We start from the raw sequence: 12904 nt of genomic DNA, 5'->3' as shown, positions 1-12904 counted from the left end.
CTACTTTATTCAATATATGCCGAATCGTCTGTCACTGATTCTTCTTCCGATTTTCTTCGACTTTGTGATCCATCCGGCGGGATTGGCTGATCAGTTTCCACAAGCACCAGAGGTACGAGATTCCAAAACCGCCGGCGCCAATCAGGGCATTGAGAACCACCCATAGATCTGGCTTACCAGGTGGTGGAGGAATAAACGCCTCGAGCACATGCCATCCTATCATAGCAAGGTAGAACAAAGAATGTGTCAGTTTTGTTAGCCCATGGGGCTCAATTTCTGTTTCCGTGTCCGCAGCTGCTTTCTGATGGCGGTACACCTGCCACGACGTCGGAGGAAGGCCTAACAGAAAGGCCCAAAGGTATGTCACGACGAAGTATGGGACCCGAAGGCCATCGCGTTTGAGTAGCGGATATAGAGTCCAAGAGCCAAGGATATTAGCCCATCCTACCCATGATCGAGTATCTTTATTGAGGCCCCCATCACCGGCAAGGAGCAGTGTCATCGGAAGTAAAGGTAACAATACACTTTTTTCATGAACCTGGAAAGAGAAAAGGAAAAAGCCCCAACCAACAGTAGCCAAGGCAGGGAGGAGAATCGAGGCGCGGGGATGGCGGAAAATGATGGCGCATGGTATCAAAATCGATGCCAACGTAGCACCGAGCGATACGCGCTTCAGCAGCTCCGGCTCAAATCGGTGGAGTTTGTAAAAAGTGTGGATGGCGCACCAGGCATTCGCCACTTTATCCTCAAAGAGACCACGAGAGAACGGAAAAATCCGGTGGATGATCTGGGTAAGTTGAAATATAAGGAGATATAATGATGAATCACGGTCGAGTCGAAGGGGAAGAGCCCGAAGTAAAGGTGGTTCTGGAGTAGACTGAAGGTTCTCCTTAGCCTCTGTGCTTGTAGCATCATGAATCAAAGGGAGGAAAAGGACAGTAAAAGCGGCAACCGTAACGAGTGAGATGCTGAGGAGTCGGATAATCCGAATTCGAGGGAAGATGCAAACGCCCAGGAGGAATGCGAACATAACCGGAGCATAGTATAGAGCCATTTGCTTAAACCCCAGAGCCCCAACGAAGAAAATGCAGGCCCAAAGCATGCGCCCAGCCATTATGGCGTCAAGAGATGCAACGAATAAGCCCAGCATAACCGTGTTATACTGGAAATGACCGTGGTCGATAAGTATAGTTGCTGGTTGTAGGAGGATGGCACTAAGTGCAATAGAAGACGACCATACCGGGACGGCTTGCATCCTGGTGTAACGACGCAGGAAGGTGACAACTGCCGGAACATATACGAGGTACTCGGAGACGATCACTGTCGCACGCATAAAGACTTTGAGTAGAGGGTCTTCTAAGCCGCGGGAGGTATCTAGGGCGAACCACATCGGCTCAAAAATAGAGCCTCTAATTTGCGATTAGCACTTTTGGAGCCACAGAGCAAATTTTATGTTTGACATACACTTTTCCTAATAACCAGCTATGATACGCTGTCAATGGCGGATAATCGAGTCCCCAGTACGGCAGATCGTACGTATACCATTTTGACAAGGGGAGATGGATGGTTATTTCCATCCAGTGACGCTGGGCTTCAAAATCGCCGTACATTGGAGGAATATTAAAGCCTTTTGATTGTTAGAGACTCTGAAACAAGGTTCTGCTTCTTGATGATAAGCCTTTACCTGAATACTCCCACAGACTGACAGCCCAGCGAAACAGGCCCACTGCCATCAGGATAAGAGGAAGAACGAGCCATTGTGACACACCCGCCCGAGCACCCCATAGAAACGAGACTAAAGGAAACGCGGGCGCGGCTTTACCGTCCCCGGAGTCCACGGTAAGTGAGTCGTTGGAGCCAGCGAAGAGTGCAGACTTTCTCTTCTTGCGCGGACGATAGGAAGAGGGGGTTGAGGGCGCCATATTAAGTGAAAGTGTCAATAATCTTCCATTGACTATAAAAAGCTATACAAGATGAGAAAACAAGAATCAAGAATCATGCGCTGTTCGTCGGGCAAGGAACGGCGTGGGTTGTAATACCGGAATTCCACCCTGGAGACAAGATACATAAACGTTGAGGTCAGCCAAAAGTACCTCCTCCGAGGTCCCCACTATTTCCTCAGCGTAGTTCCTAGCCTAAGCTGGATACAGAAAGCGGTACTACAAAATTTCTGCCAGCCTTCTAGTTTTTTTTTCTCTCTTATCAGAAGCTGCTCCTCGAGCTCCCAGAATTTTTCTCCTTCCTTCCCTCTTCTCTTTCCTACCTACCAACTCATCTCTCATCGCCCAAGGGAAAAAGTTTCGACTTGTTCGCTTGGTATATTACTTTGATTTGATTTTCCCTGTTTATCTTATCTTCTACTGACGCGGAATCGCAAGCTGTATCTTTTCAAATACACTTCAACCGACACCTTGTTTGTGGGCTCTTTACACTGAAGGCTGTGGGCTGTAGCATCTATTTGTGGGATCTTACCATCTTCTTGTGGGTTTCATCTCTTAGACAGTTGCATATCTCCTGTCCGTTTCTGTGGGCTTGAACATTGTCAGTTGTGGGCTACTTGTGGGCGTCCGTGTAAATCTCTTCACTTTGGGATTTACTTTCAGTCGTGTTTGATCACTTCTGAACATTTAACTCTGTGGGATCTTCAAATCGGGTGATTGTGGGATCAGAGGGTTTGCCGCACTATTGCTGTTAAATTCTCTTTCGGAACATAACAATCAGGTAAGCAGTCGCTCGCGCTCTGTGTCCACAAAACCGAAATTCTATGTTACATGCTAACATGCCTTTTCCCTGACAGTCAAGATGTCGAAGACCAAGTCCGTTACCAAGAAGGGCTCCGAGAAGCCTGCTACCAAGGCCTTGAGCAAGGTCAAGGATGCTGGTGTCACCAAGTCTGCTCAGTCTCCCAAGGCTAAGAGCAAGCAGATCGCGCGCGATCTCGCTGCCAAGGAAGAAAAGTCCAAGCGCAAGAAGAAGGAACCTACTCCCAGCAGCAGCTCTGAGTCTGAGTCTGAGTCCGAGTCCTCTAGCTCCGAAAGTGAGAGTGAGGAGGAGAAGCCCGCCAAGAAGGAAGTGAAGAAGCCCGCTAAGAAGGAAGCCGAATCCTCCTCATCTTCCGAGTCGGAGTCCGACTCCAGCGACGAGGAGATGAAGGATGCTTCCAGCAGCGAGAGCGAGAGCGAGAGCGAGAGCGAGGAGGAGAAGAAGCCGGCTAAGCCAGTTAAGGCTGAGTCTAAGGCTGCTAAGAAGGCCGAGTCGAGCGAGTCGTCATCAGAGGAATCTGATTCCGACTCCGACTCCGACTCGTCTTCTGAGGAAGAGAAGGCCCCTAAGGCCAAGGCCGCCGCGGAGTCTAGCGATAGTGAAGAGTCCGACTCTGATAGCGAAGAAGCCCCTGCCAAGGCCAAAAAGGCCGACGCAAAGGCTTCAGAGTCAGAGTCTGATGATTCCGACTCCGATAGTTCCGATGGTTCTTCGGACTCTGACTCTGACAGTTCCGAGTCCGAGTCTGAGGATAGCAAGAAGCCCCAGGACTCCAAGAAGCGCAAGGCCGAGGAGGAGGCTTCCCCCGTTTCCAAGAAGACTAAGACTGAGGAAGGTGCATCAGCCAACCTTTTCGTTGGCAACCTCTCCTGGAACGTCACCGAGGATTGGCTTCACCAAGAATTCGAAAGCTTCGGTGAGCTCTCCGCGCGCATCATGACTGAGCGTGAAACCGGCCGCTCCCGCGGATTCGGTTACGTTGAATTTACCAACGCTGCCGATGCCGCCAAGGCCTATGAAGCCATGAAGGACGCCGAAATCGATAACCGCAAGATCAACCTCGACTATGCTACCGGTCGCCCCGCCAACAAGGACCAGGGCAACTTCAAGGATCGCGCTCAGAACCGTGCTCGGTCTTTCGGTGACCAATCTAGCCCCGAAAGTGACACTTTGTTCGTGGGCAACCTGCCGTTTAGTGCCAACGAGGACTCTGTGCACGAGGTATTCGGTGGTCATGGAACCGTCCTGGGCATTCGTCTACCAACCGACATGGAATCCGGCAGGCCAAAGGGTTTCGGTTACGTCCAATACTCGTCTGTGGATGAAGCTCGCCAGGCTTACAATGACCTCCAAGGCGCTGAGCTCGATGGTCGCCCGGTCCGCCTGGACTTCAGCGCCCCCCGTACTAACAATGGAGGTGACCGTGGTGGTCGTGGAGGCGGTCGTGGAGGCTTTGGTGGTCGCGGTGGTGGTCGAGGCCGTGGTGGCGGCCGTGGAGGTTTTGGTGGACGCGGCGGCGGTGGAGCTCCTCCCAACCGTGCGCGTGGTGGTATCCCTGAGTTCAAGGGTACTAAGATGACCTTCTAGACGCATTGTAAGCATTCTGTACTTTGTCAAAATGTTTAGGTAATCCGGGAAAAGTTTTGTTATTAGTTAGTTTTAGGTTCTACCTTCTGTACTCAACGACCTTCATGAGATAGGCTCTCAATGAATAATATTACTATCGATATCACGAGGATGGTTATTCGTATTTCACATTTACGAAGCGTGGGACTGGGACAGGTACGGTGCTGCAGTGCCTTCTTGGATTCCGCTCTTTGTCTTTGATAATGTCTGTGCCCGAGTCTTGGCGTTCTTTGTTCGTCGCCGGTCGGCCGCTGCTGCACTCGATTCTCCACCTTTTCTTATCTGATCTGTTCACTCCCCCTTCCAACCCCACCGTCTACGGAGTATACTTTGTTAACCTCTTTGCTTCCATCTCCGTACTCCTCGTGAGTGGCGTCTCGCGCGGCAGCCAAACAGTTTCTCACTGGTTGTGCGTCGATCCCTGACGCAGGCAGGTGGTTGAGGACAAGTCAGCTGTCAGCGGTCCGATGATTGCTCAACCCCTTCCAGAGTCACAACCTCACAGCATCAACGACGAAGACTCCTTGAGCCGTGCCTCCGTCGTCAAACTATCCTAATTTTGAAGATATCCGAGTAAGTTTTTATTATTGCTACCGCAATTATCTCTGCCAAACGCCTTGTTTGGTTGGGACATCTCGGGCGATCATCGAAAGTCTGGGTCGCTTTCTCCACGAACCCCACCATCATTGTCCGGCACTCTCTCTGGCTTGACCGCTGCTCCTTGACGGATCGGACCACCAGGTATTCGGCCCTCTTTCCCTCCCTGTGGGCTGACTGTCCTTTCGAGGTCTTGTTCCCCTCGATCTCTCAGGGCATCCTCCTTTGTATCCTTCTGAATCCTCTCGTCCTTCTATCTACAAGACCACGATCCGCCCTCCTTTTGCTGACTTGATACACAGCAATGCAGCCGAATCACTACGACCTTCTGGGTCAGGTGCAGGACGACGCCAGAGCTGCTTCTGGCCGAGTGACGCGAGATGCGCTTCAGTCACGTTCTGGCGCGCCCATGAGATCAGAAGGTGAGTCGTTTCTCTGTGAATCCATCAATATATCCTGCATCTTGTTTGTCTATTGCCTGTTGCCGCCCAGTTTCAGAATCCAATATACATACTTGGTCTATGTTATCACCACTGTTATTACCATGTACTCACTCCAGCATTATATAGACTCGTGGATCGAAGTATCATCCCAGCCTTCTTCCTCATCGCTGTCCTCAGCCGCAACCACCGATGACATAATTACCACCGGCCTTCGTGTCCAGCAAACGGGCTCTGGTCAATATCATCGCCGAAGCCGCCACCGTCGTCTCCAGCGGCTTGCAGCTGTCACTACCGCGCAGGTCGAGTACTCATCGCACGAACCCAGCAGCAGCCAGGATGAATACGAAGAGAGTGAAAGTGAATCGGACCGCGTTCTGACCAGTTCAAATGAAGACATTCCTCGTCCAGTCCCGGTTGGCCCCTCTCTATCCCATACCAGTGCGGCACCCACTGCGTCAGACGCTATTCCTTCCAGCGATGAGGATGATAGTTCTACGGCGCTCGGTATGCGTACAAGTTCATCTCCATTCGTTCCTCAGCCCAATGTCTTTTCCCACCCTCCCGCTTCTTCTGGAGACCCCTCCTGGACCAGGCCTTCCGAAACTCGCCGTTCACGTCCTATTAGCGATGTTTCTACTTCAAGTCGCCGGACCGCTATACGAAGAAATTCCCAGGCTAGCATTCGCTCATCACAACGGCCATCAAACCAGCAGCACAGCCCATACAACGTCATTTCCCCGTCACATCATGCAGACCATGACGCTGCGCTGCGCGCTAGTCTTTCGACGCTGCTTTCTTGTGCTGCCGCAGCCCGAGGTCTTCCGAAATCAGAATCGCAACCTTCACCATCTGGACCTCCTAGGGCTCAACCAGCCTCATTCCGATTGGTATCTGAATCCGTGGCTATGGGGGAAGGGACCAACGCAGAAAACTCAGTATCGGATGTCGACATACGTACTGAGCCTCGCTCAAAGCGGGCTCAACAACCTGTAATGCAGTGCTCACCGCGGGGGACTTCCTCCACACGCGCGAAGCGCCGGTCGAGCGCTTCAAAAGAACGCGGTTCTAGCCACTCTTCTGCTAAAAAGAGCCGTCGGTCGGGTAATACAGAATCTTCCTCGGCGGTGATGACGTGGGTCCTAAGTGCTGGCGTTGTGGTACTGTTCTCCGCGATCAGCTTTTCCGCCGGGTATGTTTTCGGTAGGGAGTCTGGGAAGCTGGAGGCGAGCATGGGCATGGGATCTGTCCTAGGAGAGGCTAACACCCCGGGCAGCAGGGCATCAGCAGCCTGTGGTCAAGAGGCGGTCCGAGGTGGTCTTAAGCGTTTCCGATGGAGCCCTGGCTCCACTGGATCTGGGGTAATCGCCTAAGCGATTCGGGAAGGCGATTGAAGTATTTTGACAATGTTGATGATGGGTTATGATTTTTACGAGTTCTCTGACTCTTGGTGTTTCTTGAAATCCTTCCTTTCATTTTTCTCGTATTTTCATTTCATTTTTGTTGGGAGTTAGCATAGCACTATGGTACGCCTTTGGGATCACCTATTCGGACTACCATCAGCAAAAGTCTCTTACAGAGCTATCACTGACTCTGTATACGAGGGTATCTTTCACTTTTTAGGAGTTTCCTTCTTTTTCTCACAGGTTCATTTGTTTCCCGATTGTCTGTTCATGGTATGTTGGTCGCAAGTTATACCCATGTTTTCCGGCATCTCACATAATGATATATCCCGGGAAATACAAACACCTCTTTTAACTAGCGCCTACCGTCGTTGCCCACCAATTGTATGATTTCTGCTTTCTAGTCATCTGTTTACGATAGGAAAAGAGTTGATGGTTCCAAGTTATTGTCCCGTCCAGACCGTGCGTAGCTCCATGTGGGACTTGGACAAATGAAATCAAACCATCAAAACAAGTCAAACGGGACAAACAACAACACCTATTTCCTTCTTCAGGCCGAACACACTTGCCATTGTTCCATTCCGTAAACCGCGCCCAGGATATATTTGTGATTTTATTTGGGCATAATATACGTCGAGCCAAACAAATGCCCGAGCCCACCCGCAAATCGACGCCCATACGCCTGTCTCGCGTTGCGATCTAAGCCCCGCGTTCACGTCGCGTCCTCCCCCGAAGTGATATTTGACGGAGGTGACAGAAACATCTTGGTACTTATCGCGTCTGATTGGGGGCAAAATCTACCAAAGTTGTCGACCAGTTGATTCCGGGGGAGGGGAAGTAGGGGAATAATGTCGACCCGGCACCCTGCGCGTCCTCGTCGCATCGATGACGCCCTTTCGCAACTGATCGAGTCTCTCACGCCGCCACTGCCTCTGTCCGCCATCGGCGACGAATACTCGGATGACGCCGACGACGCTCTTGCTGCGGCCGAGGAACAACGCCATAATGCATTCCTGGAACATGCATGGCGCACTATAGACGCGCACGCGAGCTCGGCGGACAACCCAGCGTCGCCATCCGGAGGGATTGGCCGTCGGGGGAGTTTAGCAGGAGCAGAAAATATCAATAACGCGTCGGATCTGATAAAGCGGAAATTACTACGCGAGAATGCCAGCCCGGACAAGGCCGTCCGGTTCTCGAATCTATACTCGCGGCTCTTGACTCAGCCGGTGCTGTCGCAGAAATGGGGGATATTATATTTGCTTTACCGGCTATCGAGCCCAGATGGTTCTGAGGATATGATGGGTGAGGATGGAAGGCCACGCAGCCCGCTAATGGATCATGCCAAGTTACAAAGGATGTTAATAAAAGATCATAGGGGTGGTAGCGGAGCGGTGGCAAGTTCGGACGATGAGGGTCCAGCTATTAGCTCGTCGGCATCCCAGATGGCAGCGCGTCTCGAGCGAAAGTCATCAATGAGGCGTGCTGATTTGGAAAGGGAAAGAGAAAAGGAACGGGATGTGGAACATGGATCGGAGCCGGAGCGATTACGCATGAGCCGCCAACATGAGCCCACGACAAAAGATTCTCGAGCGGAAGAACATCTTCATAACTCGGAAAAGGATCAGGCAGCCCCACGATCTGTTGAATCCGGGCTTTTACGAGACCTCCCATTCAATCTACAGGGTTTATCCTCAACTGATGTACAGTTCATGTCCGCTTCAACACTCAAGCTACCTCCAACATTACCTCTTCCAATGGTATCCATTCTGAATACACTGGCGGAGCCATGTCTCCTATATCGAGGTCTTTCGGCCTTTGTTGAAGGTAGTGGAGGGGGACTCATCAGCCAGAGCCTGCGGGCAGCTCTTTCGAATGAACTTCGCTCTTATCTAGGCTTGGTAGCGACGCTCGAAGGCGAGATTCGCAGGGCACTGGCTGCACCTGAAGAATCTGGTACTTCCAAAAGCGGTGTGACGTTGAAACGATGTGTTGTTTGGACCAGAGATGCGACTATGGCTCTGCGTTTGTTGAGCTTGATCGTTGAGGAGGCTCAGAGTAAGTGTGTTGTGGTCCGTCCGTTTCGCTGTTCTAACATTCAATAGACAAAAAAGGGGGCCAATTAATATCCTTAATCCATGGCTTTTCAACATCACACGGGGATCCCTTCGTGTGCAACTTCGCGGAAAAACTCCTTGCCCATGTGACGAGGCCCTTCTACGACATGTTGCGCCTCTGGATCTACGATGGCGAGTTATCAGACCCGTATCAGGAATTCTTCGTGGTCGAACCCGAGTTCAGACCAAGCGCAGATCCGCGCCGCATTGCAACCAGTGTCTGGGAAGATAAATACAAGCTTGAAGATGACATGGTGCCATCAATTATTACGCAGGATTTTGCTAAGAAAATCTTCCTCATTGGGAAATCCTTAAACTTTATCCGATATGGATGTGGTGATTCGGGATGGGTCGAGGCATACTCGAAGGAAGCGTCCAAGGAGCTGCGCTACGGGGACACAGCCAGGCTTGAAAGCTCAATCGATGAGGCTTATAAGACTACAATGGCGCGGTTAATCTATCTTATGAACGACAAGTTCAAACTCTTTGATCATCTCCGCGCCCTGAAGAAATATTTGCTGCTAGGTCAAGGTGATTTCATCGCGCTTCTAATGGAATCACTGGCCTCGAACCTTGATCGTCCTGCCAATTCACAATACCGACACACGCTGACTGCCCAATTGGAGCATGCTATACGTGCTTCCAACGCACAGTACGACCCCCAAGATGTTCTTCGGCGTCTGGATGCACGCATGTTGGAGCTCAGCCATGGCGAAATTGGATGGGATTGTTTTACTCTTGAATACAAAATTGATGCTCCTGTGGATGTTGTGATCACGCCATGGGGCTCTACTCAGTATCTCAAAGTCTTCAATTTCCTCTGGCGCGTAAAGCGCGTCGAGTTCTCCTTAGGTAGTACATGGCGACGATGCATGACTGGTGCCAGAGGTGTTTTGGCAAGCGTTGATGACAAAGTTGGCGCCGACTGGAAGCGCGCACGATGCGTTATTGCCGAAATGATTCATTTTATCTGCCAGCTACAATATTACATCCTCTTCGAAGTTATCGAGTCCAGTTGGGATCAGTTGCAGGCGTCCATTTCCAAGCCAGGATGTACACTTGATGACCTTATTGAGGCTCACACTAAATACCTCAACTCCATCACGCACAAGGGCCTCCTAGGTTCCTCAAGTTCATCGAAAGGCAGTTCAACCGGCAAGCCGGAAGAAGGTTTCCTTGCCCAACTACATCATATTTTGAAGATAATGCTCGCATATAAGGACGCAGTTGACGGGCTATACTCGTTCTCTGTCGCAGAATTTACTCGGCGACAAGAACTAAGCGCAAAAATCGAGACACGCACTGCGCAAGGGCAGTGGGGAGTCTCTGAGCGTGATCTCCTCTCCTCCCGACATAGTCAGGCGCACAGGGTCGCTTCCGCATCCTCGTCATTCTCCTACACGCCGAACGTCGGAACAGTAGCTGATGAAGTCGCCACGCCCTCGTCACTTGCAAACCACGATCTCTCTACGGACGACCATATGCTTCCATCGCTCCGTACTCGACTCCGTGACCTGTCAGTAGAGTTCCGCTCCCGTCTAAATGTTCTTTTAGGCGATCTCGCATATCAGCCAGATGTGGATATGCGGTTCTTAGGAGTCGTCATGAACTTCAACGAAGTCTATGAGCCGGTCCGGCGGCGCAGAGCAACAGGCGTCAGCTCCCGAGATAAAGAGCGAGCAAGACGGAAGGCACCGCCGTCTGGAGGAGCCTCCGAGGCTCAGTCACAGCAAAGAGATGCCAAAAGGGAAAGGAAAGATGCAAGCGGCCAATAGCCCTGCATCGGTGTTATTTTTCCTATAGCATGACGAGGTTCAGCGTATGGTTTTAGTTGGCATTGACTGGAGTCATGGAAGGGAAAATGCCTATGGAACTTCGAATCGGCATGATAACGTAAATTCATGATTGTACGGTCCATTATTATAGATATTACCCTGTCGATACATAAATATATGTAGATTACTTTCCTCTATATCCTTGTTGCCCTAGGCAAGGTACCTATAGAAGAATACCTGCGCTTATCGGGCGGGTCTTATCAGAATCACGTGGAAAATTTTCCCCAGAATCCAGAGCAACAATAATTTCTTGAAGCCAGCAACACGCGGAAACCGCACACCTTTGGACGTCAAAATCTCCATATAAATCCCAAAATTACATCCTAGAACCTCGCGCGACTCGGAACAAGAAATCAAAATCCCGCATCCGCTACCCAATCAGTGCCGCAATGGCAGAAGAGAAAAAAGCGCGGTCTAAGCGGTCCAGCTCCAAGTCCAAGCGCACCAGGGATGTCGAGACTGATGCTGATGCCGATGCCAACATGAAAGATATGGATACGAAGCAAGAAGAGGATAGCAAAGAAAGCGCTACTGAGAATGGCAAATCTAGTGGTGACAAGAAACAGCGCCGGAGCAAGAAGCGGAGACTCGGCGAAGATGAGCAGGAACAGGATGGAACAACTACGTCTGTGAATGGGAAGGGAAATGAGGGGGATGATGAGCGCAAGAAAAAGAAGAAGAAGAAGGTTTCTTTTTCAGCGGAGGCGAAGGTGAAGTCTCCGTCTCCGTCGCCAGTGGAGGAGGATGAGGAAGCGGCGGCAGACGACGAGAATGCAGATGCGGGCAAACAGGAGAAGAAAAAGAAAAAGAAGGAAAAGAGCAAGAAGAAGGCAGAAGGCTCTACGAATAATAACTCGACGAGTTCAGGATCAAAAACTGGCGAATCACCTGTCCTTGCCTATCTTGATCAATACCATAACGACCGGTCAGCGTGGAAATTCCAAAAAATCCGCGAGATACAACTCTTCAAGCATATTCTGTCGCTGGAGCATGTTCCCGCTGCATATGAGGCAGCTCTACTTTCCTACCTGCAAGGGTTGAGAAGCGACGCGGCTAAGCAACGATTACGCGAGATAGCCCAAGCCGCTGTGAAGGCGGATGTCGAAGAGACAAAGGAGACCAACGTCGACAATACTGAAAAGCCGTCTGATGACCCGACACCGTCGCCCACTGTAAATTATAGGAAAGCCATCTACGCTTTGCGAACAAAGTTGACTGAGGGGGAGTTGACCGAGGATCTGGGTGAGTCTTTTGAGCAGCTGGATGCAGAGATGCTCGAGAGGTTCCGAAAGAGGCGACGTGCAGAGCTTGTATTATTTGCCATTGACGGAAGGGTCTTCACCATGTCGAATCTGAAGGCGCCACCGCAGAAGGGCAAGAACGCCCAGAACCAGCCCGCAAACAAAAAGAAGAAGAACCGAACTGCTTTTGTGGACATCTCGAGCAGCAGCGAGAGCGACAGCGAAGACGATGAAAAAGCGCAAGAGAATTCGAAGAAGGAACAGCCAGTCCAAAGCCAACCTGCTAAGAAGAAGAAGAATCGAACCGCCGTCGTGGAGATTTCAAGCAGCAGCGAGAGTGAGAGCTCCTCTTCGGCCGATTCAAGCAGCGACAGCGATTCGGACAGCTCATCCTCATCTTCGTCATAATAATTATCGCGGGTCGTCCGGACCCCTCCTGCCGCTTTCCGGTTGGAGTTACCCCTGCCTATTGATATAGTATCACTCTTGCTCCACTTCTTGAGTGTCAAAAGTTCTGATATCCTGATAGCCTCATGGCGTTCTCAGCATTTGGTGCCAATCTAACCAACGGTTCTGGTGTAAAATGGTTGTTTTTAGATGCAGAAAATAACGATAGAATTACACACGTCAAATGTATATATTCATCAGAAAAGAACATTAATTGTAGACAGATATCTATATCTATAGATCAAGCATGGTGGCTGAGGTGGTGGGAAGGCGGTGACCAGAGAGCTTACTCAAGTCGGGCCAGAAGCTTGAGCTTCAGCCAGGCATCCTTTGGCACGCGTCCTCTGCTTCTTCAGCCGCTTTCCATCTCTCTATTCCCTCTCTGTCCGCATTTCGATCCCCTCTTTCTCGCCTTCTCTCATTTTACTTAAATCC

At 50.7% G+C, this 12904-nt stretch overlaps 5 protein-coding genes across 5 annotated transcripts; 4 read left to right on the top strand and 1 right to left on the bottom strand.

Annotated features, from left to right (window-relative positions):
- Window positions 1-31: 31 nt before the first annotated feature.
- On the bottom strand, window positions 32-2075 carry ASPSYDRAFT_198954 (dolichyl-P-Glc:Man(9)GlcNAc(2)-PP-dolichol alpha-1,3-glucosyltransferase ALG6; the record flags this gene model as incomplete). Its single annotated transcript, XM_040843760.1, has 3 exons — window positions 1685-2075; window positions 1465-1627; window positions 32-1409 (listed from the first exon to the last, which is right to left on the bottom strand). The coding sequence occupies exons 1-3, from the start codon at window positions 1920-1922 to the stop codon at window positions 32-34; spliced, it is 1779 nt and encodes a 592-aa protein (XP_040704984.1). The 5' UTR covers window positions 1923-2075.
- Window positions 2076-3606: 1531 nt separating this feature from the next.
- On the top strand, window positions 3607-4350 carry ASPSYDRAFT_112566 (putative nucleolin protein Nsr1; the record flags this gene model as incomplete). The annotated part of the gene is made up of 1 exon (XM_040839953.1): window positions 3607-4350. A coding segment is annotated over one exon (744 nt), but the record flags the coding sequence as incomplete, so codon positions are not given.
- Window positions 4351-5290: 940 nt separating this feature from the next.
- ASPSYDRAFT_56549 (uncharacterized protein) lies at window positions 5291-6799 on the top strand (the record flags this gene model as incomplete). Its single annotated transcript, XM_040849232.1, has 2 exons — window positions 5291-5408; window positions 5556-6799. The coding sequence occupies 2 exons, from the start codon at window positions 5291-5293 to the stop codon at window positions 6797-6799; spliced, it is 1362 nt and encodes a 453-aa protein (XP_040704982.1).
- An 878-nt stretch (window positions 6800-7677) lies between these two features.
- ASPSYDRAFT_147874 (tubulin gamma complex associated family protein) lies at window positions 7678-10721 on the top strand (the record flags this gene model as incomplete). Its single annotated transcript, XM_040841758.1, has 2 exons — window positions 7678-8887; window positions 8935-10721. 2 exons carry the CDS (start codon window positions 7678-7680, stop codon window positions 10719-10721), a joined length of 2997 nt encoding a protein of 998 aa, XP_040704981.1.
- A 449-nt stretch (window positions 10722-11170) lies between these two features.
- ASPSYDRAFT_29674 (WKF domain-containing protein) lies at window positions 11171-12430 on the top strand (the record flags this gene model as incomplete). Its single annotated transcript, XM_040844675.1, has 1 exon — window positions 11171-12430. One exon carries the CDS (start codon window positions 11171-11173, stop codon window positions 12428-12430), a length of 1260 nt encoding a protein of 419 aa, XP_040704980.1.
- Window positions 12431-12904: the final 474 nt, after the last annotated feature.

Source organism: Aspergillus sydowii (genome assembly GCF_001890705.1).
Source record: "Aspergillus sydowii CBS 593.65 unplaced genomic scaffold ASPSYscaffold_3, whole genome shotgun sequence".
Lineage (NCBI taxonomy): Eukaryota > Fungi > Ascomycota > Eurotiomycetes > Eurotiales > Aspergillaceae > Aspergillus > Aspergillus sydowii.
The sequence above is the reverse complement of the archived record's forward strand: the minus strand, read 5'-3'. Positions and strand labels throughout refer to the sequence as shown.